The 24,207-nt window shown below is 43.1% G+C and overlaps 1 protein-coding gene across 2 annotated transcripts in view; it reads right to left on the reverse strand.

Annotated features, from left to right (window-relative positions):
- Positions 1–24,207, reverse strand: part of RGL1 (ral guanine nucleotide dissociation stimulator like 1) — a 225,632-nt gene that overhangs the window by 77,215 nt on the left and 124,210 nt on the right. For both annotated transcript variants that reach the window (XM_036272600.1, XM_036272601.1), the window contains one exon: positions 2,616–2,824. In XM_036272600.1, the coding sequence (XP_036128493.1) occupies positions 2,616–2,824 (209 nt within the window). The remainder of the gene's footprint in view (positions 1–2,615; positions 2,825–24,207) is intronic.

Raw genomic sequence — 24,207 nt, forward strand, 5'->3', positions numbered from 1 at the left:
TCATAGACTAAACATTCTAGTTCCTGAGTGTCTGTCCACTGTTTGCCATGGACAGCTGGAACTCAGGTGGGCTCCCTTACTGACGGTGGCCATCTGTGGCCTATGATCAATGGAGCTACCCCAGAAGAAGAGGAGGTCACCCATTCCAAAAAAACCTGTAGGAGTTCTGCTGTGCTGACCTATTTCCTCATACTTCCTGCCAACAGTTAGCATACTGCAGCCTTTTTATAAATACAAAATAGCAAAGAGAAAATTCACATAATTCTTCAGGTTCTATTTATAGGTGAGAGGTATTATAGAAGCAAACAAACTATGAAAAAAAAAAGACTCACTAATCCCACAGGTTTATACTCCAGGCTTACTGCTATGCAAAATTCTACAGGACTTCCTAAACCCAGAGTTACCATGATCAGATCAGTGTAGAATAAGGAGAGACATTCTGTGAATGTTTCTGAATATACAGAACATATGATCCACATAAGTTCATTCTGTATGCATCTATACGGAGAATATCTTGAGAAAAACCGTTATCAATAATCTTATTCCCATTAGAATAAAAGTTGACTATTAAAAGGCCTTTAAGACTGATAAATACAACTGCATGAAAATATTTAAATGTCTTCATAAAAAATAATATTAATAATACTAATAAACAACTTTAAATCCAAAGGACAAAATAGAAAAAAACATTTCTAATATATGATAAGCAAAAACCAATTTTGTTAATATACAACAGAGTTATAATTAGATGATCAATAATTAGATGCCAATGGTCCAAAATAAAAATAAGTATAGGATATGAAAAGACAGTTTACAGAAAACACAAATGCCCTATAAGTATTATGAAGAATTCCAAACCTCACTCATAAATGTAAAAACACAAATTTTAAAACAAACTATTTTTTAGTGGACAATGTAGAGATGGTTTCGATGGCAGAGTTGGCAAGGGTGTGGGGAAAGTGAGGGAAGAGGGAAGAGGCACCCTCCTTCTCTGTGGACAGAAGTGTGGATGGTGCAACCTTCCGGAGGGCACTTGAAATGCTTATGCATTCTGACCTATCCATCACTCTTCTATGAAATCATCCTACAGAATTCTCAAACAGGTACTCAGAAGGTATATAGTCAAAGACACTCTTGGCAGCATTGTTTAAAATTTCAAAAAATAATAATAAATTAAAAAAAAAAAACTGGAGAGAGTTTAACTGTCTATCCACAAAATAATCACCTCAATAAATACCATAAAGCACTAAAAGGAATATGGTAAATCTACCTACATGTGCTGATTTTGAAATAACAGTAGTTTGTTTCTTGAGCTTTCAATATGTCAGCCACAGTTCTAATAAGCCCTTTACATATGTTAATTCCCTTAATGAACAAAAAAATCTCCAAGATACATAGATAAGTTTTTTTTAATTGAAGAACAGAATGTGTACTATGATTCTATTCATATCATATTTAAGTATATAACCTATATGTAATAAATATCATATATATGATATATATCTATACAAATTTGCATATATGTATATGTACATACACCCAGAAAAATTTGGGAAGAATACACAGGGAATGGTATGCAGCATAGATTAACTAGGAGCAATGGGACTTAGGGAAAAAGAAAGTTTTATTTCTCATTTTTATAACTTTCTGAATTGTTTGAACTTTTCACTATGTACAGGGATTACTTCTACTTTTGAAATCTTCACGTGTGTTATCTGCCTAATTAGATTATGGTCTGTTTAATTTTTTTCTTTCTATTTCTACATATTTTTTATACATAATGAAACTTATTTGGGAAAAGGTAGCCATATGAGAAAACATTCCTGTTCCTTTTTATAACCTTCCTATGGTATAAGAATTTTAACATGAGGACATATTCTTGTCAATTTCTTTTAAACCTAGTTAAAAGTCAGTATTCAACAACTCCAACGAAAACATCCTATCTCATTTCCTTTCTTATACAGGAAACCTCAGAATATAAGGATTTGGGTGAGAACTCTCATGATTCTAAAACACTCATCTGGCTTTTTTTTTAAAAGACAAAGTTTAACTATAAATAAAACAAAAATAAAGGGGGAAGTGTAATTATCGGTGTGTGAACTACAATGTACACTGCTCTACTACACAGATCAAGGATGACATTTATGTGCAAATCCACAGAGCAGCCGAGCACACTGATTGTTGGTAGTTGTTATCAGCCACTGTATAGCTCCCATTCATTGCTGCTTCCTGCGGAGTTAACACTGAGCTCCACACTTCACACGTATTAGCATATTTAATTCTCACGACAATCCAGTAAGAGTTCTGGTTAATTATTTACTGAAATCAGATAAAATTATAAAAACATGGGGACATTTTTAGGGTGGCAAATAGTAAGTAAATAGTAGTAAATAAATTTCAACTGAAATTTATAAACAGTTGAGTCTGGATTACAGCATGTACTCCCAACTCTTTTATAGATTTTTTAATGAGATGTCATCATCAGAAATAGACCGTAAAGTGGCTCCTGGATAATTCCCATGCCATTTGCTCCGCCCCTTCCGGTTAACCCCTCATCCATGTCTCTCAGCACAACCTCATCCCTCACTCTGCACACAGCCCTTTCACACTCTTACCTGTCCAGCAGTAGTTCCAACACTTCTTTTGTGGAGGCAAAGCCTCTGTACGTCGACAGGAAGATGCTGATATAGGTAAAGTCATTGTCCCCAAAAGCTGTCAGCAGATTCTCCACCAGCTTCTCCAAGGTGCCGGCTTTTATGGTCCTGATCTTACAGGTCTCATACTGGCTGACCGTATGTCCTGGAGGGAGCTGGTCCCCTTCAACCTGTACAATAAACGCATGGCTATGAGCAAGAGAAATGACACCCTAAAGCAGCAGTTCTCAACCTGTGGGTCACGACCCCTCTGGGGTCGAACGACCCTTTCACAGGGGTCGCCTAAGACCATGGAAAAACACGTATTTCTGATGGTCTTAGGAACCGAGACACGGCTCCTCTACCCGTCTCCAGGGGGGTCCACCCACATGCAGATCCCCCCACAGACAACATGCGGAACTGCATTAAAGGGTCGCAGCATTAGGAAGGTTGAGAACCACTGCCCTAAAGGAAAACTGAAATAGTTGAATCCAAGCCTGTCATGCTTTCCCTTGTTCGTCTTTAATTTCCCGACAAGTCATGTAAGGCCGTCCCCTCACCTGTGAGTGCAGAGTGGTGTGCTTGGTGGTGGTGGTGGTGTGGTGATGCTTCCTTCCTCTCTGGAAGTAGAGGCATCACTTCATCCTGGTTACATTTGCTCTATTTACTACCCTACCAGGAACTAGGTTACTGGCATGTTTTATCAAGGATATTCTCTATGACCCCAGGATTGAGTTTAGCAAATGTTATCAATCATTTCCTTTGTATTGCAGCAGAGCAAATTTTCAAACTCATCCTTTTAAAAAATGTTTTATTACAGTTTGAATTCAACACTACTTTGTATTAGTTTCGGGTGTTCAAAGTGTTCCCTCTGATAATTCAAGTGCCCACCCGGCACCATATAGTTATTACAACATTGTTGACTATATTCCCTATGCTTCACCTTAAATCCCACGCCTGCTGTGTAACTACCAATTAGCACTCCTTAATCCCATTATCTTATTTCACCCAGACCCCAATACCCCTCTCCTCTAGGCTCCTTGGTCAGTTTGTTCTCTGTACCTGTATGTCTGTTCAATCTCGTTTTTCTAAAATGTATTTTTATAGATTTTAGAGAGAGAAGGAAGGAGAGGGAGAGAGAGAAATGTCAATTAGAGCAAAACACTGATCAGCTGCTTCCTGTGTACCCCCTACTGGGGATCAGGCCAGCAACCCAGGAATGTACTCTGACCAGGAATCAAACCAGAGACATCTTGATGCATGGGATGATGCTCAACCACTGAGCCACACAGACTGGGCTGTTCAAGCTCATTCTTAAAGACAGCTCCTACAGTGGTGTGCTGAAGCTGACTCATACTAGCTTTGAACAACTGATTGCTAAATGTTTAGGGTTTGTGTGAACCAGTGGACATCATGTTGATAGCCTGAGAAATCAGCCATGGTAGGTATATGTTCTCCATGGAAATCTATGAAGACCTGGTGTTCTTCAGTCCATGGAAGGCAATACACTTTCTTATTTCATATCATCAGCAATCAACACAGTTGACTGCGAAGTGACTGTACCAAGCAGCCCTGGGCTGATCCGTGGGGAGTAATGCAAAGGGTGGATGGGTGCATCACCCCTTCCTTCTGGAGACATGCCATGTACAAGAGAATACATTTGTTCATGAGAAGCAATCGTCACATGAAAATGAACCTGAGAAATATTAGTAGGTATAACTGCACCTTAGAGGCACAAACCATACTACTTAAGAAGTGATTAGTGATAAAATCTGAGTATAAAAGGTAGAGAATTAGATTAAAGAAAAACACAGGTTTGCCTTACATCCCACAATAAAGCTGCGCTTACGAAAGTATATACAGATGCTGTACTCAGAGTTTAACTTGCCCTTCACAGACACCAGGGAAGATGACCTACCCAGAGACTCTTTGCCTAAAGCAAATAATCATTCGAAGTGATGCAAAGACTTGCCAGGCAATGTCTCTGAATTGACTGCCAGTTTGAATTGTTTTATATCGATTTCTTCTAAATTGAAATAGTCGAATGTGAAAATTAAAGAAGAGGGTTAGAGAAGAGAGAACTGAATCTCTAAATGGTGACCTGTGCTTACTAAGTAGCATGCTTGCTTTTCCTCCATCTGGCCCGTCGGAACTAAGGCACCGGGAGGAAATTCGCAGGCGATATTGCTCTCTGTGGACCGAAGCAGTGGCAGTCGCTGTCGGAGGAGGGTTAGGACGGCTTAGTGTCATCATGTCTAACTGCTAACAGGAATTAGTATGAACGCTCCAGCTGATGTGCTGGGTGACTTTATTTCTTTATTTAATTTGGAAAGATACTTTCAGTTTATTAAAATGAGAGGTCTCATTCAGGCAAATTACCAAATGTTTCTTTAGCCTGTTGACTCAGATGCTGGCTTAGTAACTGTTCTTTATCACTCTATATGTAGTTTCAGAACAGGCCTAATAGTACCCATCTGTCTCCCAGGAGCTTCAATTAACTTTAACCAGAAGCAATAAATGAAAAAGGTATATTGTTTCAAAGCCTAATTACATTAGCTGCTTGGTACAGGGTTGTCCTAAGTGTGTGCGGTAAAACACTAGTTCCAAATCAAAAGGTCCTGTGGTCGAGTTTGGGAGCTACAGAGTTCAAGCCAAACACACTGCTTTACCTTGGAATCTTTAATGTGCTAATATGCTATAAAACTCCAAAAGAAGGATAAGGTATACGACATTTGCAAAAGAACGTCCCTTTATCCTCACAGCATCTTGCAGAAGGTTAGAATGAACAAAGTGTAGGAAACTGTTAGCTTAGTAAGTCACTGTGACGCATTTAAAACAATTCACATTTGCCACTTTTCACTTAAAAAAAAGAAAAATGAACACTTAAAATATAATGTTAATTTTTATCTTCTAACATCTATAGTTCTTTGGTCTCTTTCTTAATACCAAACTTAAGGGATGTTTTTCGTGTTTTGCTTAGTCATTTCAAAAATCCGGGCAAAATTCTTACCAGCCTGATAACATTAAAAAGTGGTAGTCAGAGAATATACTTCAGTGCCAAATGTCAACAGCCAGAAGGAAAGGGACGGCTTCTCAGTGTGCGGGGACAGCCAAGCTGTAACTCTAAATCACGCTTCCTTACCTCGTGACAATGGCAGGGTTCCCTTACCAGACACTTCTGTAATTTGATGATTCTTATTTTACTCACAACGCAAATTCCAATTAAAAACTAAATCTTTTCTTATTGTAAGGAATAACTATTTAAAAGAACTAATTTTTCACTGAGCACTGATGTGGCCAAAAATTTGAACACGGAGAAAAATGCATGTCAGAGGACCTGATGAAGTGGGTCCCTTTTCCTGCCAGAAAGCGGACTTGGCAGGAAGCCACGTTCTCCCTTGGGAATGGAATCATGTTGCTCATTAACCCAGTCGCTTCCTTTCAGTCCGCCTTTGCCTCTGAAAAATACCTCAATGTGCATGCTTGATCCCCAGAAGTCCCTTTAATGGTTTCTGTTCCTTAGTGTCTGCATCTGTAAATTAGGAAGAACTGTGTTTGAGCTAACAGAACAGCTAATCAAATCCTCTGAATATTTCGATTTAAAAAATCCTCTGTCCTGACCGGTTTGGCTCAGCGGTTAGAGTGTCGGCCTGCAATCCAGAGAGACCCGGGTTCAGTTCCCGCTAAGGGCACGTACCTCGGTTGCAGTTTGTCCCTGGCCCTGGTTGGTCGTGCAGGTGGCAGCCACTCAATGTGTCCCTTTCACGTCGATGTTTCTCTCTCTCTCTCTCTCCCTCCCACTCTATCTGAGCAAAAAATGGAAAAATGTCCTCGGGTGAGGATTAAAAAAAAAAAAAAAAAAAATCCTCTAAGGGCGTGAGTGAGAATCAGTGGCAATGTCATGAAATGAAGTACAGGAATTGCTCTGGTGCCTAAAATCACTCGCACCCAGATGAACAATGCGTGTTAAGGTGTCAGGGCACTTGCCCAAAATCACCTTCTGCACATCTGCAAAGCCCCCTAATATTTACTTGCTACGGCAAGGGGAGGACCCAGTTTCTGAAGATGGGCCGTAATTTACCAACGTTCAAAATAAAGTATATTTGTATAATGAAAAACAAAAACTTAAAAATGATCTGCTCGTGTCCTGGCTGGTTTGGCTCAGCGGTGAAGCATCGGTCCTCGATCAATGAGTCACGGGTTCGATTCCGGTCAAGGGCACGTGCCTCAGTTGTGGTTCATCCCTGGCCCTGGTCGGGGTCGTGTGGGAGGCAACCAGTCGATGTGTCCCTCTCCCGTTGATGTCTCTCTCTCTCTCCCTTTCTCTCCCTCTCATTCTATCTGAAGATAAATAGAAAAGAAAAAGAAAAAAACACCCTCAGGTGAGGATTAAAAAAAAAAGATCTACTCGTTACTGGAATTGTTTTGGAATAGAATTATACAAAAGTGAACACAAAATATGCTCTGCCTTAGGGTCAGACTGGAGAAACTAAAATGTTGGTTTCCTTTTGCAGCAAAATATTCAAAAGCTACATAACCCCTTTAAGAGACTTTAGGACCTTTTTGTTTGTAATATCTCAATACCTTTGAATTCTAGTTTAAGAGAAGAGGGGGCGGGGCTTGGCAGACAAGTGTTTAATAACCCAGACTTAGAGGCAGCGCAGAGGGCTGAGCCTGCCCTCTGGGTTAGCACGCCAACAGGAAACAGCTCAATCTGGATTCAATCAGGGACCATCGCTTTACTGACAAGATCACAAAAATGTTTCATGACTGTTTTTTTGGCCAATCTTTCGGCCATTAGAATTCAGCTCTCCCTAAGAGAATATGTCTGACTCCAAAGGGGTAAATATCTAGAACTCTGCCCAACCCTCCTAGCCACGGAATTTTCATAATTATCAATTCTGCATGAGGGGGACAGGGGAAAGAGAATGTCAGAGATGAAATGTGCCACCTTTCAATTCTGTTTCCAGTCATGGAGAAATATCCTCTTTCATCGTCTAAAGCATAAACTGCTAACAAGCTGGGTGTTTCTAATTTGGGGGGAAATGTCCTTCAATCAGACTAGTGCTTCAGTCATCCGATACTTGAACAGTGAGCGTGCTGGATAAACAGGCTCATTGGCCTGGAGACAGTCTGAGGTCCTTCTCCCAGGCAGGCTCGGTCTCGGGCGCATCAGTGCTCAGAAAAGCGAAGAGTGGGTACGATTCAATTCCTAACTCTCTAAAAGATCTCAAACCCATGTTCGAGGTGATTTTAAGAAGGTACATGCTGCTATCTCCACATTCATCTCAGAACACCACGTGTACATCCGTGCTCCCTTCTCAAATGCCCTGCAACCACCATCTAAGAACAAGAAACCACATACAGCACAGCGAATGCCATGAGGTGACTCACCGATGAGCTCTGGTCCTCTGTCCATAGTGCCCAAATACGAACAGAATAAATGTCCCTGCCATGCGATGAAACAATACATGTACGCAGTGGCACAGAGCAGAGGTGTTACAGCAAAGCCTGTGCGTCTGAACACGGTGTGATATTTATACACGGAACAGCCGGAGGTGTAAGGCACAGTCTATGCAAAACCCTAGGGCACGTGATGTCAAGTTCAAGGTGAGCTTCTGCATTGTGTTAACTTCCCTCTGGGTGTGAACTCACTTTTTCGCTCCATCCGGTCAGCCATGATGCCCACTTAAATTTGAATTTTGGGTAAATAACAAATAAATAATTTGGGGGCATAAGTATATCCCATGTAATATTTAGAACCTACTCATACTGAAAAATTATTTGTTGTTTATCTGAAGTTCAAATTTAACTTGGCATCCTGTATTTTTACTTGGTAAGTCTGGCAACCCTATGCTAAGTGCATACAAAGGGTACAGAATAGATCTCTCATTCATTTGTTCATGTACTTATTCAGCCACACATTAGCTCAGCAGTACTGTGTGCCAGGCTCTGTGCAAGGCAGTGCAGATATAAACGAAACAGAATGCAGTTCTGACACCCAAGTTGTGGAGTATGGTGGAGAAAAAAGACACAAGAAACGTTAAAATGCAATGTGAGTAAAATGGCAGAAAGCTAGGCAGATACCTTGGAAGACCCAGGAGGGACCCAGGACAGAGGCTGCATCAGAAAAGGCTTCCTGAGTAGGTGATGCTTGCATTGGATTTTTTTTTTTCTTTATTGATTTTTAGAGAGAGAGGAAGGGAGTGAGAGTTAAAAACATCAATGAGAGAGAACATCCACTGGCTGCCTCCTGCATGCCCCCCACTGGGGATTTGGCCCATAACCTGGGCACGTGCCCTGACTGGGAATCGAACCGGCAACCCCCTGGTACATGGGTCGACGCTCAACCACTGAGCCACACCAGCCACTGCACTGGATTTTTAATCAGAGGGGGAGTTAAGAGCGTTGGGAGGGTGTCGCAGGCAGAGAGCCCGCTGAGAGGGAAAGAGGTGTGAGAGGGGCGCTCATGACTGGGGCAGCAATGATAAAGGGAATGAGAGACGGGTTAGAGTCAGCAGGGTGCCCCCTGATGCTGAAGGAGTCAGATGGTGTCCTATGGAGCTCAGACCCCATTTCCCAGGTATAAGTGTGGTAGAGAAAGCACAGTGTGGAGCACAGCCATCCGGGAGGGTTAAAGTTGAGGGATTCAGTAGAGAAGTTGCAGAGGCTCAGATGAGCAAGGGCAAGACCGTAACTTGTGCAAAGTAACAGGGACAGAGCAAGGGGTGGGTGGCGGCCATGCTATGGAATAGTCAGGAACTGGCAAGATTTACTGAAGATGAAGGAAAATAAAGAATCAGAAATCCTGGCCTAATTTTAAGATGTGGTTGGCTGGAAAGACAGTGGTGCCACCTGGAAGGGGAGGCGAGATTCTCATAGGGCAGAGGTACTAAATTCTACTGAGAAACGTAGAACTTGAAGTGTCTTCGCGATTTTCCATGGCACAGCCCAATAGGCAGTTAGCATCAGAAGGTGGGGCGAGGGGTCTAGATGGAAATATGCAGCAGTTACATCATGTAAAATGGCCTCGCTCTCCCGGGCAGGAGTGCAGAACCGGAGGAGCAGTGGGCTGAGGATGGCACCTGGAAGGGTGTCAGAATCAAGAGGGTTCCAAGAGTCAAGGTGTCAAGCACTAGAAGCACTGGCACGTGTGGAAAATTTGCGTATCTCCTGGTCGGTGGTGGCATTTCTGGGCAGAGAACCCGGAAGAAGTCTTCACTATCAGGTTCATGTATGTGCCAACATGCGGACCTTCCAACCACGTATGTAAATATTCCAAGGTCCAGCCAGCAGTGTGCTGGAGCCAGCGTGTACTGCTTGCCAGACGCAATGTGCACACTCCGCCCCACTGCCCTGTTCAATGACAGCGTGTTGGTATCATGAACTCAGCCATGGTGGAAATGACCCCGTGAAAACTGGCAAATTGGCCATAAGTCAGGACTTCTGTTCTGGAGAGCTGATTTCTCAGCACATCGCTGCCCAGAGGTCCCTCTGAAATTATGTCAACGGTAAATGCAAGAGAGATTTTCATTCTGGTTGAACACCTTTCTCATTCTGTCTACTCCAGTGAAGGGACTTGTGTTGTCGCTATGCTAGTGACCTCACAGAAGACAGAAAATTGTCTCTGAACTAAGGAAATAGTAGATGTGTGACGGAAGGAGAGGGGCAGGAGCACGTGCATGACAAATCATGTGCTCTGCAAACATTACGAGATCCCCAAGAGCTGACTTTGCTTGAAGCCACAGATTAGGTTTCTATGAAGAGCACCCTTATCCTCAGGAAAATACTAAAAGGGCTGTAATAACAATCCCCAGCCAATGTTTTATCACACAGAAGCCCCAGCTCTCCACCATCCTGTCTCAGCAGGGTTTCCCAGATCACCCCACAGAGTCCAGGAACTCTCGGGGGCGGGGCGGGGGTACAGGAAGTTGTGTTTTCCATCCCCTAAAAAGTACTCGTCCTCTGGCTGTGAATCTGCTCAGCCCAAAGTGATCCCTAACACACTCAGCCTTCTCTGACACACATCCCTATTTCTGACATTCTGGTCCTCCTTTTTAAGGATTCCAAAGTCTTTAAGGAGGCAGATTAAAAAATTAAGTGGATTTCAGGAAGTTTGCTGGCTACATTTTTCAAATAAAATCATTTCACTTTTATATGCCACTTTTCTGCTTGAAACTCAGAATGCTAATGATTTAAGATGTTATGAATTAACCTGGGTTCCATTTCCATTTCTGAGGCCAACTTACTATGGCACCTAGGGCTACAACTTCAAGTTTCAATGTCTTGGACATTGACCTTAGAAAATGAAGAAATCACACGCTATTCTGAGTTCAAGAATTTAGAGTTACATAAGGGGAAGGTGTGAACTAAAACAGGCACTGTTGCATTTGGGGAATAACATCACGAATCATTGCATACAAGTTGGTATCCAGAGTGAACTGGCAAAATTCACAACTTCCTTCCTTCCTTCTCCCTTTTCCTTTCCCTTTCTCTTCTCCCCCTGCCTCCGCCTGCCATTCAGAGCCTCAGATGCCCAAGGCCTTCACACCCTGGAGTCACAGGTTAACGGGTGTCCTGGCTTTCGGGTGTCCTGGCTTTCGGCTTTGGTGCGGCCCAGCCAACCTCTGTCTGCAAAGGTCAGCAGGGGGTGGTGAGCTTCGGTGTGACCTAATACTCTGTGAATGAAGCCTGCTATGAATGGGAAGGCTGCCCCACGGCCCAGCTTTCCCAGCCTGCTGCAAATCCCACAGACAGCTCCGTGGGGCTTCATCTCCTTGGAGATGTAAGTTCCTTCACCAGTCCCTGGGGAGCTGAGCAGAGGTGGGGAGAAAAGGCAGGAGCTGGCGACTGTCTGATACTTCCAGACTTATCATCAGTTTGATTGTTACTCTGCATGCCACACCAGGGGACCTCTTATCCTCCCCATTTTCCTAGGGGTTAGTTCAGTGATGAGCAAAGCAAACATTTACTTCCCACTGTTATTACCACCTATTATCATAATGATTAAGCACAAAAATCAAAGCTCCATTACCAAAATGCCAGGAAAATCATTACCTCCCTGGATTTCAGAATTCTAGTAATGGATATGCAGTTGGTTTCTGTTCCTCTCCCAAATTAAATCTTTCCCGTCTGTGTGGAGTTATAAATTCAAACGTAAATTGAACTTGATGTTTCCCCGGAGCTCTGGGTCACAGGGCCCCTGGCGAGCAGTGTACGGCTTGGCCCTGCATTTGGTACAGGTCGGATTCCTAGATCGTGGGCTCATAGACCGACCACCTGCAGAGCAAGCAAGTAGCTCTCACACATGCTCTCAGGTCATCAAATCTAGGGCAGGGTGGAAGAACAATTTAGTTTGAGTACATCTTGACAAGAAAAAAAAAATCTGAGATGTTCTAAATTAAATTACAATAGGCTGGAGGAGAGAAAGACGGAGCAGTTAGGCTCATAGCTGCGGTCAGCTAACAAGACTGCCCCATCCCTGAGCGTGTGTTGGAACACTGAATGAACTGCTATGTATTTCCACGAGTATCTAAAAGAGAATCGCCAAGGCCTTGAACCCCAGGAGCCTCAGCTTCTTGTGTGCGCATGAGCTTTCCAGACCATGGCCCATCACTAACCCAAAGGAGCAAATACTTCTTTACTCCTTAGGAGCTCTGCCTGTCCGGAACCAGCTGCTTCACCTCCCTCACCCCCTCATCTAGAGCCAGTGGAACTTCTTCCCAAACAAGGGGCATCCTCCTCCCGCTGCCTGAAGTAGAAAAACACCTGCCAGTCTAGGAGGACAGGTGTGTTGCTTTGCCCCTGGCAGTGTGGCTGGTGGTGTCTTCATGCCTCAGGTCCTTCTCCTTGCTACGAATGGCCCAATAAACTCTTTCTTTTAGAAAGACTCAGCTGTCCGAGATTTTTGTTTTACAGTCTCTAAATGATGCACTGACTTAAACTGACTTTTTCTCTTCATGGGTTTTCCACTTCAATAAGCTGTAGATTAATTCTAAGAAAACCACCCCTATGCCCTAAAGGAAAAGGAAGAGAGGGTTAACATATTTATTGAGCACTTTTGGGTCAGAGGCTCCATCCTTACACAATAATCCTCTGATACAGGAATTATTTTCACTTTCCTTGAGGAAATTGAGTTTTAGAGAAGTGAGGGTTTGACCCAAAGTCACCCCGCCAATCAGCACAATGGACAAAGTCAGGATATCAAACCAGCCCCATCTTCCTATTACAGGGTGAGCGTTAAAACACAAAGCAACAGTACTGAGTATTCAATCCCCACATTTGTACACCCAGGACTGTCAGGACTCCAGAGCCCAGAATCTCCAAACCTCACAGCACTGTTGTAAGAAAAAGATAAAACTAAATAATAGATCTGAAGGCATGTTGAACAGTTACAAGAACTATTCAGGATTCTACAGGTAAAAGAAAATATTGTTAAGTAACACTAAAATCCTTCTCTCTTCACTTTCTCCCCCTACCCCAATCACTTTCACCAAAAGTTGGGTCTTCTGACATCAAATGCTCCCTGGTACTATTCTTCCCACCTCCTGACACTGCCCGAAATCTTAACACCTATGGGTGGAAAATGTTGTTTTAGTGCTATACACCCTCTTTGGAGGAAAACAAAAATCCCTTGTTATTACGTTTCTAACACGAGTAAATCCAGTCTGAAACGATGAATGACTCACGCAAGCGCACAGACAAGCAGGGAAGCGGTGTCGCAGCTGTGCGAGAAGCCCTGGATAACAGGGCAGGCACCCGTGTGGAGCACTCCTGCCTGCTCCGGCTTCCGGGTTATTTCACTTTCCTACCTGCTGGATTTAGAAATCTCTCTAGTCGAGAGATCATTTCCTTCTACGTTTAGAAAGAAAAGGAAACGAAAGCAGAACAGCCATAGAATTAATTATGGAATGGCCAAAGTGGCAGGTTTGTAAATGCTGACATGTAACAAAAATAAATAAAGGAGAAGATAGAATATAGAGAGGACTGATAGCTGGCAAAAAACAAAAACAAAAAACAACATAGATCTGGTTTCTCCAGATGCACAAAAACTGAAAAAGCAACCATATGTTGTTCATTGGATTTTAATGTGTCAAAAATATGTGTAAAAAGATAGGCATGTCGGTTTCAAAGAAAATATTTATCCTTCTAATAATAAGCTCATCATTCCCATGGCTCCCGCCCCACACTTGGTGTCAGTCAGTAAAAACAGTATCAAAAGAGTTTCCATTGGGCAGAGACCCCCAAACGAGTTGTAATGGAATCTATAAAGGAAATGAAGGCTTTATATACTCTTTAAAAACCTAACAGTAGAGCTTATAACATGAAGGTGAATTTTTTCATGTAACAGCATAGGGGAAAGAGACATATAGAGTTTAATACAAGTGCATATTCAATAAATGAATGCCTGGTGAATAGCAGGGGTCTTACAGAGAGAATTTCAGAACAGAGAGGGATAAAGACCTCTTTCAGCCCTGAGATTCAATGATAAGGAAGGTAGGCAGGTAAAGAAACAAAAAAAAGGTAGTTCAGTTAATCACTGAGTACCTGGTTAGTGCCTTCTGTGTGTCTCAGCAGGCCCAAATAACTCTCTGTAATTTGGTTGTTCTTGTTAGTTCCTAAATACATTTGAGTAGATTTATTCATTCAATAAATATTTGTTGAGTCCCTTCTATGTGGCTGCTAGAAGCCAGAGATAACAAAACAAAACAAAAAGAGCCAGACATTCATGCTAACTCAAATAAATGCACCTCTTCTACAACTAAATGAGAAGCAGGCCCCGTTCCCTAGAGTCAGAATCTTCGTTACCTTATCCTGAGAGTTCTATGCTGCTCTGCTAGAAATGCCATTTAGAGATGTGGATGATTTCATCACCGCATGCAAAGAGACAGAAGCTAATGGATACAGAGAGAGCAACTCTTCTACTCAATACTATATACCTACAAATAGCACTTGCAGATGGACCATGGACCAAACTGATATAAAGGTAGACCGTCCTCGGCCACAGCTTCTCGGGGACACCTCCAGCACTGCCACAGTAACAGGCCGATGGATTGTATCATTCATTTGTACGGGTCAAGTCAGGTTCACTTTCAACCAAAGGCAATGCTCAACCTCACAAAGAAAACAAACCAGCTGTGAGTATGTGAAACACAGAATTCATTCTTGTATTATTATTTATTCTTGTATTATTATTTATTAGTTATTGTATTACTCTTCCATACGAGCAACTATAAACCTTTTGCCCCACCCTGCAAAAGGTTCTAACTTAGTTATAGTAGTTTGAGTTTCTGAACATAAACTATTTTAAGGTTATTTTTGTGAAAAATGTCACTAAAAACAATGTACATTTGGGGATTTCCTTGAACACATTAAACAGTTTTCGAGAGCATCACCTGGAGCGCTGGGTAAAACTGCTCATTCCTGAGCCCACGTCCCAGAGACTCTGAGCGCAGACCTAGGGTAAAGCCAGGGGTCTGCATGGCAACCAGCATCCCAGGTGATTCTAGATTCAGAAGATGCACTGATTGCCCTGAGGAACGCTGTGCTCGCCCATGTAAAGACAAAGATGTGCATGGTTTATTGATGGAATGAAGGAAGAGCTGATTAACCAATACAAGCTTAGAAGCTATGGTACTTCTATTAGTCTTAATTTCCTTGGCTATAAACTGGGAATAGTATTACCTTTACCTTCCTTAACTCACCTTGATATTGTGAGGATGGTTTTTTTTTAAATGAGCTCTCACCCTGGCCGGTCCGGCTCAGCGGTTGCAGCGTCAGCCTGCAGACCACAGAGTCCCAGGTTCAGTTCCCGCTAGGCCCTAGCGGCTAGGGGCACGTACCAAAAATAAATAAAAAATGAGCTCTGAACTGTTTCAGATAAAAGGGCTGGATAATAAACTCAGGTATTATTAGCACTCGTGCCAATGACCTGAGACGCTTTCACGTGAAACATGTGATCTTCCGTGTGGGCCACTAGGAAATCCCATGGGTTTTCCCACAAGAAGGGCAGGGGTAATGACCAGTGTATAGCGTGTGCTTCCGCCCTCATCATCTTCCACAGGCTGTCCATCTTCTGGAAACACTTCAGCACTTACTTCCTGGGGTACCCATGAAACTCTCTGCTATGAACATCATTTTTCCCCCCAAGAATTAATGAGAATTAATCATTCTAAGAAGCTTGTATGTATGTACCCATGATAAGCCTATAAAGCAGATCAATTTATTATTCTGATTTTACAGAAAACTGAGGCCTTGAGAGGCTCAACTGACTTGTCCCAGGTCACACAGCTGAAACTGTCTAAAGCCAGGATTCAGACCCAAGTGGTCCGGACCAGAGTCACACTGAACCACAGCTCGGCTCGTCTCCTTCAAGCCCTCCTGCGACAGTCGGGCTGATCACTGGCTCCTCTTCCTTCACTTACCATCGATATGAAAGACTCCTCACCCCAAGCTGTTTCCTTCTGAGTCTCTCCCCACAAATACAGGGGTGGGCAAAGGTAGGTTTACAGTTGTTCGTATGGAAAATAATAGATAATTAATACAAATAGTACAAGAGTAAACTCTGTTTCGTGTATTCAAAACTGCAAACCTACTTTTGCCCATCCCTGTGTTATATATCCCACCCGACACAGATGTTACCTCGACTGCCAAATCTTTATCTCCAGTTCTTACTTTTCTTCTAAATCCTAGACCCAAATTTCCAATTAGTACACATCCACTTGGAAAATCCATAAGGAACTCTAATTCAACATGTATACAAAGAAAATTATTTTAAAATCCTCACTGAGGATATGTTTTTTATTGATCTTAGAGAGAGAACGAGAGAGAAATACTGATTGGTTGCCTCTTGTACGACCTCTGACCAGGGATCGAACCTGCAACCTTTTGGTGCACCCCGTCAGGGAAAAAGAAACTCATTTTACTCCTCTATAATCTCACCCCTTCTCTACCCTCTGACGTGGTTAATGGTGCAAGTCATAATCCTGCAAATGCCCCTTATCCCCCTTTTATCTCCCCATCACCTCCAAACACCGACCTGTCCGATTCCCCAAGTAGCTCTCCATTCTGTCTTTCTTCTCCACGCTCACTTCTTGCCCTACTTAGATCCCATTTCTCACTGTGTGTGTATAACAAGCACTTAAACAATCTCGCTTGCCTCTAATCTTGCCAAAATGATCTTTCCCAAGAATAAATCCTACTTTCGGAATAAAGTCCGAGTATCTATAAAAGCCAAACGTGCCCATCCTATGACCCTTCGATTCCCTTCCTAAAAGACATGCGTGTATGTGTCACCAAAAGCACAGGAAGAGACGTTTATGGCAGTTTTATTCATGATAACCACACACTTCCCATGGTATGTGGTAAGCACTGTTTACTTATAGGCATCCTCCACCAGACTAGGAGATCTTTAAAAGCAAAGACTAGTGATATTTATAGCTTCAGGAATTAGCCTATAACCACAACAAGCACTTCATAATTATTGGTTAAATGTATGTTTTTAAGATAAAAGTTGTGGTTTCTTTGTTTTGTTTTTTGTAACGTTTTATTGATTTTTTAGGGAGAGATAAAAACATCGATGCGAGCAAGAAACATGGATCGGCTGCCTCCTGCACGCCCCCTACTGGGGATTGAGCCTGCAACCTGGACATGTGTCCTGACAGGGAATTGAACCGGCACCTCACAGTCCATGAGACAATGCTCAATCTACTGAGCCACACCGGCCAGACAAATAGTTGTTTTTTTATCTAACTAATGAATCTATCTAATGGCATTATGTTCCCTACAAAACCTTTACTTGCTTCTTTCAAATTTTTTAAAAAATGAACATATAAAGAGAAGTCTGTACATATGCAGTAAAAGCATGCAAGGTCTGACCCTCCCTCTTAGCAGGACTGCTAAAGTCAATACCCTTTTAAACTGTTCTTCTGGTGTCCATAGTGGTCTTTTAAAAACACAAATCAGATCCTGTTACCCCCCTTCTTAAAAACTCCCACTGGCTTCCCATAACTCTTAGAATAATACACAGACTCCTACCATGGCCTGCAAGGCCCTTCCTACTACCTCCTTGACCTGACCACCAAAAACCATCTCCTCCCCTAAGCCCCAGCAACAGCGGTCAGCTCTTAAAACACACCAAGCTCCTTCACAGCCAATGATCTTTGCATTTGCTCCTTCTGCATAAATGGCTGCACAGACAGATCTTCTCATGGTGGGTCCTTGCCCCATTCACTTCTTGGATCTGGAGGCATAACCTCAGGTCCCCCCCCCCCCCATTCCATCCCTCTGGTGTCACACCACCTTCCCTCACCAGACCAGATGACCTCATCTGCGCTCATTTCTTCAGAGCCCTGATTTGTTTGTTTTTATTTGTAAACTACACAAGAGCAGAGCCCTATCTGGTCTGTTCACTACTATATCCCTGGGGCTTAGAATAATGTCTAACACACAAGGAGTCTCAATAAATGTTTGTAGTAATGAGTGGAAAACAAGTAAATGTTGTAATGAAATTGCACATTATTTAAAAATCTTAATTGAAGGCTTACTAAACTCCATAGATCTACTCCATACAAAACTCTGTCCTCATAACTAAAAATCTTAGGTAAACAAAGTTAACTGATTCAATCTCTTCACAGCAGTTGAGAACTGAAGAAAATTTATCAAAATGACTGTTCTGAGCTGCTTTTGAATCTTGATTCCATACTTGGTTATAATGATTTTTAAAACTAAGGGTTTTTTCTCTCCAGAATTCTTTTCCCATCAAGACTGAGATGCTGAATCAAACTACACATAACGAGGACCGCTCATTCTTTGGAGCTGACATTGCCCTCATTGTTCTATCAGATGCAAATGTCATTGAGCCAACTGCTAGCTTTGCAAACAGAGAGTAGGAATATGCACTTGTTTTTACTTCTTACAACTCCAAGTGGGTGTATCAGAGGACATGAGTACACAAGCTAATCAACCAGCTACGTGATGTAAGTGAAAATACACTGCAAAAAGTTGTCAGACTACCAGGAAGCTTTCAGAACTTCCTGCATGAAAGACACCAAATAAAGTAAGGATTTCATTTGAAGCCTTTTAACTTCTCCTCTTTCCCACGCCGAGTTCTAAGCCTTGCACACTAAGAACGATGTCTGAGGTCTCTGAATGTATAAAAAGTTTTTATTACGCAAACAAATGAGTGCTCTAATGCCTTAGTCTAGAACACTAAGTGAGGGTGTTTTCCACCTCACGACAAGGCCAACTTGCTACCTCAGTAGTTAAGCCTTTTAAGTGGAGGTCTAGAGAGGTGTTTCTTCACCACAAATCCCACTTTCATTCATTTGTTTATTCAGAAATATTTACTGAGCTTTGACTGTGTTCAAGGTGCTATTAGAAGGCACTGCAGGTACCGAAGTGGACACAGACATGATCCCTATCCTCATGAAGCCAGCATTCCGGCAGAGAAGGCAAATATTAAACAATGTTTAACAATTAATCATCTAAGGACAATAGACATCATTGCTCCCCAGTAAAAAGATGCTAAAAGAAAAGAAGGGGATCAGATTTTGTCTTGGTGATCAGGGAACGTTTCACTGAGGAAAAACAGATCAGATAAGTGTTCACCAGGAAAGGGGGAGAGAGGTATGTCAGGTGATGTAACATAACTTCATGTGCAAGTGGCCCAGAGTAGGAAGAAATGAGGAACAGAGAGGAGAACAGACAGGAGCTGAAGTGGCCGGGGAGCGAGCCGGGGAGGGTTGCCAGAGATGAGCTTAGCCAGCAGAGTTCTGATCTCTAACCTAGTGTCAATGGGAAACCGCTAGAAGGTTCTAAACAGGTAAGAATACCGGGATCAAAGATGACGTGGGTGTACATGAAGAATGAGCTGTAAGGAAATAAGGAAGGGTTCCGTTAGAAGACTACTGGAGAAGACAAGAGTTTCTCAAATGTGGACTGTGTCCTCCTGCATCGCAATCACTTGGGATACTTGTTCAAAGCGGATTCATGGGCTCAACCTCCAAACTGCTAAATCCAAATCCCTGTGGGGAGTCTGCATTTAGCCCCAGGATATTTTAATAAATATTAATGACTAAGAAGCACAGTAACAATACTAGAGGAATTCCAGTGATCATTAAGTGAAATAAACCATGATTAAAATAAAATTATCTGCTTGTACCTTGGGTATGACTTCCCTCTTCTAAAACTCTGGTGTTACCACTCTCCTCTCCAACTCCCTTTCTTCCTTACCTGTAGCAAGGAACCAATTTTATTCTTCCATAGTCATCAACAGATACTAGTTTTGTCCATGGTAGAAGCATACACATACTTGATGTGTTCCTGACCAAAGCAGATCAGAGGAAATGAACACTTAAGTTAATTGGGGTTAACTATACAAGTTCAACTCTGAGTAGAAAAATTCAGATTGGGAATAATGTTATCCATTGTTTATGTGGCCCTTTCTAGTATTCAAAGCTCTGTTATATATACAGTCTCATTTTGATCCTCACAATAATCCCAATTGCGTGGACACTGAAGGTCTCAGGGGCTAAATACTTTACTGGGTCACATTATTAGTGACTGACAGAGACCAGAGTCAAGCCAACACCCCTCAGGTCCCAAAGCCACACTGAAGGAGCAGCGCCAGGTGGCTCCAGTGGGTCAGACCCCGATTCGCTGGTTGAAGGTCCCCCTCTACCCTTCATTCCACACACGGCAAACAGTGAGAGCCTACTCCACGGCAGGTGCTATGAATGAATCAAAAGCTCTCAGGTCCTATGGTCAGCAGGAAGTCAAAATTCCCTGGCGGGGGAAGGGTATTGAGAGGGAAAAGACACCATTATAGGCAAATTAGGACATAGCTGTTCCATGTCATCAAAACTATTTGAAGGCAAATATTTAGATTTTTATCTTAATAAGATAGAGGTCATGGAACCATGGGAAATTTTAACTGTCTTAATCAAACAAAACACAAACTTCTCTCATCAAAGAGGTGTAATGGTCATGTTGCCAGTAAGTAATTGTATGTTTGGATTTTCAAAAATGCATTCTCCTCTCCCATGTGGAAAAAAAAAACAACTGCAACATTTCCCTTTCCAGGAATGTGATTTAACTTAATAGCTAAGCTAATAATCACTAGCTGCTTATTTGGTGCGAACAAAGAAAGCACTGTCTCTGCAGTGGACACAATGGTCCTGAGTGTGAGATGGATTTAAGTATCTGGTGGAGAGCGAGCATCATGTTATGTAATGAATGGAGCAGCCCGAACCCCTATTACATAACTCCCTCCGCCGGGCCACGCAGATTCGAGTGGGGGACTTCCCCTTCACGTCAGCTCGCTCTCCTCGCTCGTTTCCATAGCTCGGAAGTTTAAAACCTTCAAGCTATATCGAGCCAATGAGATGTGTACACAGCTATTGTGTCCAAAATAAATAATGAAAGAGGGAAAAAAGAGAAACAAAAATGCTGCTTCAAGGACCAGAAGGCAGCTGTGGAAGAGGGTGGAAGAACGTGAGAACCGTGTTTTGTAGCTGTGTCTTCACTGGGGGAAAACACGGCGTTTTGCAAATGTACTTGAGTGGGCTGGTGGGCAGCTGGCAGTCAGCGAGAAGCCCGTCCTGATTCGTTTTGCCAAAAAGGCGTGAGAGGCACAAACGGGCCACTGGTGTCACGTAAGGCAGCGGACACGACACTACGGAAGGCAAATCAATGAGAGTGTTTCTAGCTCAGTGGTTTGTAAGTGTAGCCACGCGTACTTTTCCTAGCCCAACATCTAACTAGCTCCAGGCCTCCGGGCCAAAGGTCTCCGAGACAAGAAAGAGACAATGACTTTTACATTTCCCTCCAGCAGATCTGGAAGGAAGTTGTTCAGGGTGTGAAGGAGGCTGAGGAAAAATCAAATTTTAAAGAAACCAGTATATTTAAATCACATCACAGTGACCCTTCATGGGGAAATTTAATGTTCAGCATAGTTATTTCCCAGTCACGGATCCTTTAAATACCAACATTCTAAAAGTTTAATTTATCTCATTAAAATGTTCCTGAAAAGTTATTTTTCTGCTTTTGGAAGTAGAACATCTGAGCATGATTTACTTATTTGTTTTTTTAATATTTTTTCTTTATTGATTTTAAAGAGAGAGGAAGGGAGAGGGAGAACGTGAGAGAAACACCGAAGAGAGAGAACAGTGATTGGCCGCCTCCTGCACGCCCCCCGGTGAGGACCGGGCCTACCACCTGGGCATGTGCTGACCGGGAATCGAACCAGCAACCTCCTGGTGCATGGGTCGACGCTCAACCACTGAGCCACGCCAGCTGAACCTGAACATGATTTAACCTTCCATGCATAGCTCCGCAGGCACCAAGGCCATCAGAGACTGTGGTATCTGCCTGCAGAGACGCTGACATAGATAGCGGCGCTTATTCCAAAACCAATGATCCCGTACGCCTGTACTTTTCTAGTTCATACGCCTGGTCTTTAATCATTTTCTTACATTCATTTATTCAACAAACACCAGTGTGTCTCCTGTCTGCCAGGTGCTGTTCTAGACCCGGAAGGCGGCGTGGGGGCAACAAAACCCACGTCCTCGTGGGACATACATTCTACTGCAGGAGAGAAGCAGTCGATCGGTCCGTCAGTAACACACAGACGGGTGTGTCAGACCGCGGCCAGGTGGAAAGGGGGGTGGAGTGGAAACAGCCATGGAGAGAGCTGCGGGGTGGGGAGGGCTGCAGTTTGAATGAGCGCTGGAAAGGCTCACTGAGAGGTGACATCGAACACGCCTTCCACTGGGGCTGTCAGTTTTTGTTGTTAGCGTGTCTGCTGCCTCTAAAAGCCCCTCTCTCCAAATTCACTGCCTCTACCCAACTATAAACGAAAAACCTCAGTATGTCTATATGTAAATAACCAACTTCGTCCTGTATTAGGAATCCACATGGTACGTATTACGAATGATGGCCCTTCCCACGGAGTGAGAGATACCTGGGCTACTCAGAGAACTCATGTATTCACTTTCAGTTTTCAATATGCTCTGCAAGTGCCTGGCCAGCATTGCTCAGTGGATAGAGCACCGTCCCATGGACTGAGAGGTCCCAGTTCGATTCCTGGTCAGGGTACATGCCTGGGTTACGGGCTCGATACCCAGTGGGGGGCGTGCAGGAGGCGGCCGATGGATGATTCTCTCTCTCTCCCTCCCTTCCTCTCCCACATTCTGTGATAATGAGCTAGCCTGTTTCTCCCCCTTATCTCCCAAACTATATTTTTTCTGACTTCTAGACCAATTGCTCTCTGCCTCTTGCCTCCAAAATGTGATTATTACCCAGGCTTGGCCCTCAACCCTCCTCCATTTTCACGTCATTCATTCTTACTGCTCCATTCACCTAAGTGTGGATGAGACCCAAATGTATTCCTCTTATCTTAAATCCTTAACTGGAAAACTCCAGCATGCTGTGTCTAAAATGGAAATAGTCATGTTACCATGCTCCCACCAGCACCACAAAGAAGCTCTTCTTCGCCCTGGCTGGTTTGGCTCAGCGGTTAGAGTATTGCCCACAGACCAATGAGTCACGGGTTCGATTGCAGTCAAGGGCACGTACCTTGGTTGAGTGCGGGAGGCAATCACATCTCTCTATATCTCTCTCTCTCTCCCTCCCTGTCTATCTGATAATAAGTAGAAAAATATCCTCAGGTGAAGAATGAAAAACAAAAACAAAACAAGATGCTCTTCTTCCCAGAACACCTATTTATGACATCACTATTCTCTCTTTTTTTTAATCCTCACCCAAGGACATTTTTGCATGTATCTTCAGATAGAGCAGGAGGGAGAGAGGGAGGAAGAGAGAGAGAAACATCGACGTGAGAGAGACAACCAGGGCCGGGGACAAACTGCAACCGAGGTACGTGCCCTTAGCGGGCACCGAACCTAGGACTCTCTGGTCCTCAGGCCGAGGCTCTAACCGCTGAGCCAAACCGGCCAGGGCGACATCACTATTCTCTTACATCCCAAGTCTTATAGTCATCTCTGACTCCTCCCTCTCACCATACAAGCAGTACCAACAGCTCTCCACACTGTCTTTCTTCTAGGTTTTTATCTCCTCTGCTGATAAGAGAAAATAAAAACCGATTCCTCCAGACATAATGAGTTCTCACTCCAGGATTTAGAAAAATCTTGGAAGGGAGTGATTAGGTTCCCGGGAAGCATCAGACATGCCATCCCAAATGTTAGGGAACCAATGTTTTCTGAAGTTAGTCTAAACTTTCTCGAACAGGGACGTGGGAAGATTCAAGAAAGGTAGGATAAATATTTTAAGTATGAAATAAAAGAAAGCATCTAAAGAAATGAAGGTGGGTGTGTAGGTTTTCCAAAGTATTAGCGATGGAAAGAAGGCCCCCAGTGAAGGCTGTATACGCAGGTAGCATATGTCTGAAAGCAAGGGAACATGGTCATTAATAGTTGGAACGCACTGAGCCCTGTGAAAATGTCAAGGTCAAGTAAAAGCCTTTTTTCAGCTGTATTAGGAGCAAGAAAGAGGAAGGGAGCGGCTGGTTGCTGATAGGTGGTTATGTTAACTGATAACACAGAAAAGAGAACCACTT

This window comes from Molossus molossus, unplaced genomic scaffold, assembly GCF_014108415.1.
Source record: "Molossus molossus isolate mMolMol1 unplaced genomic scaffold, mMolMol1.p scaffold_m16_p_20, whole genome shotgun sequence".
NCBI classification, from domain to species: domain Eukaryota; kingdom Metazoa; phylum Chordata; class Mammalia; order Chiroptera; family Molossidae; genus Molossus; species Molossus molossus.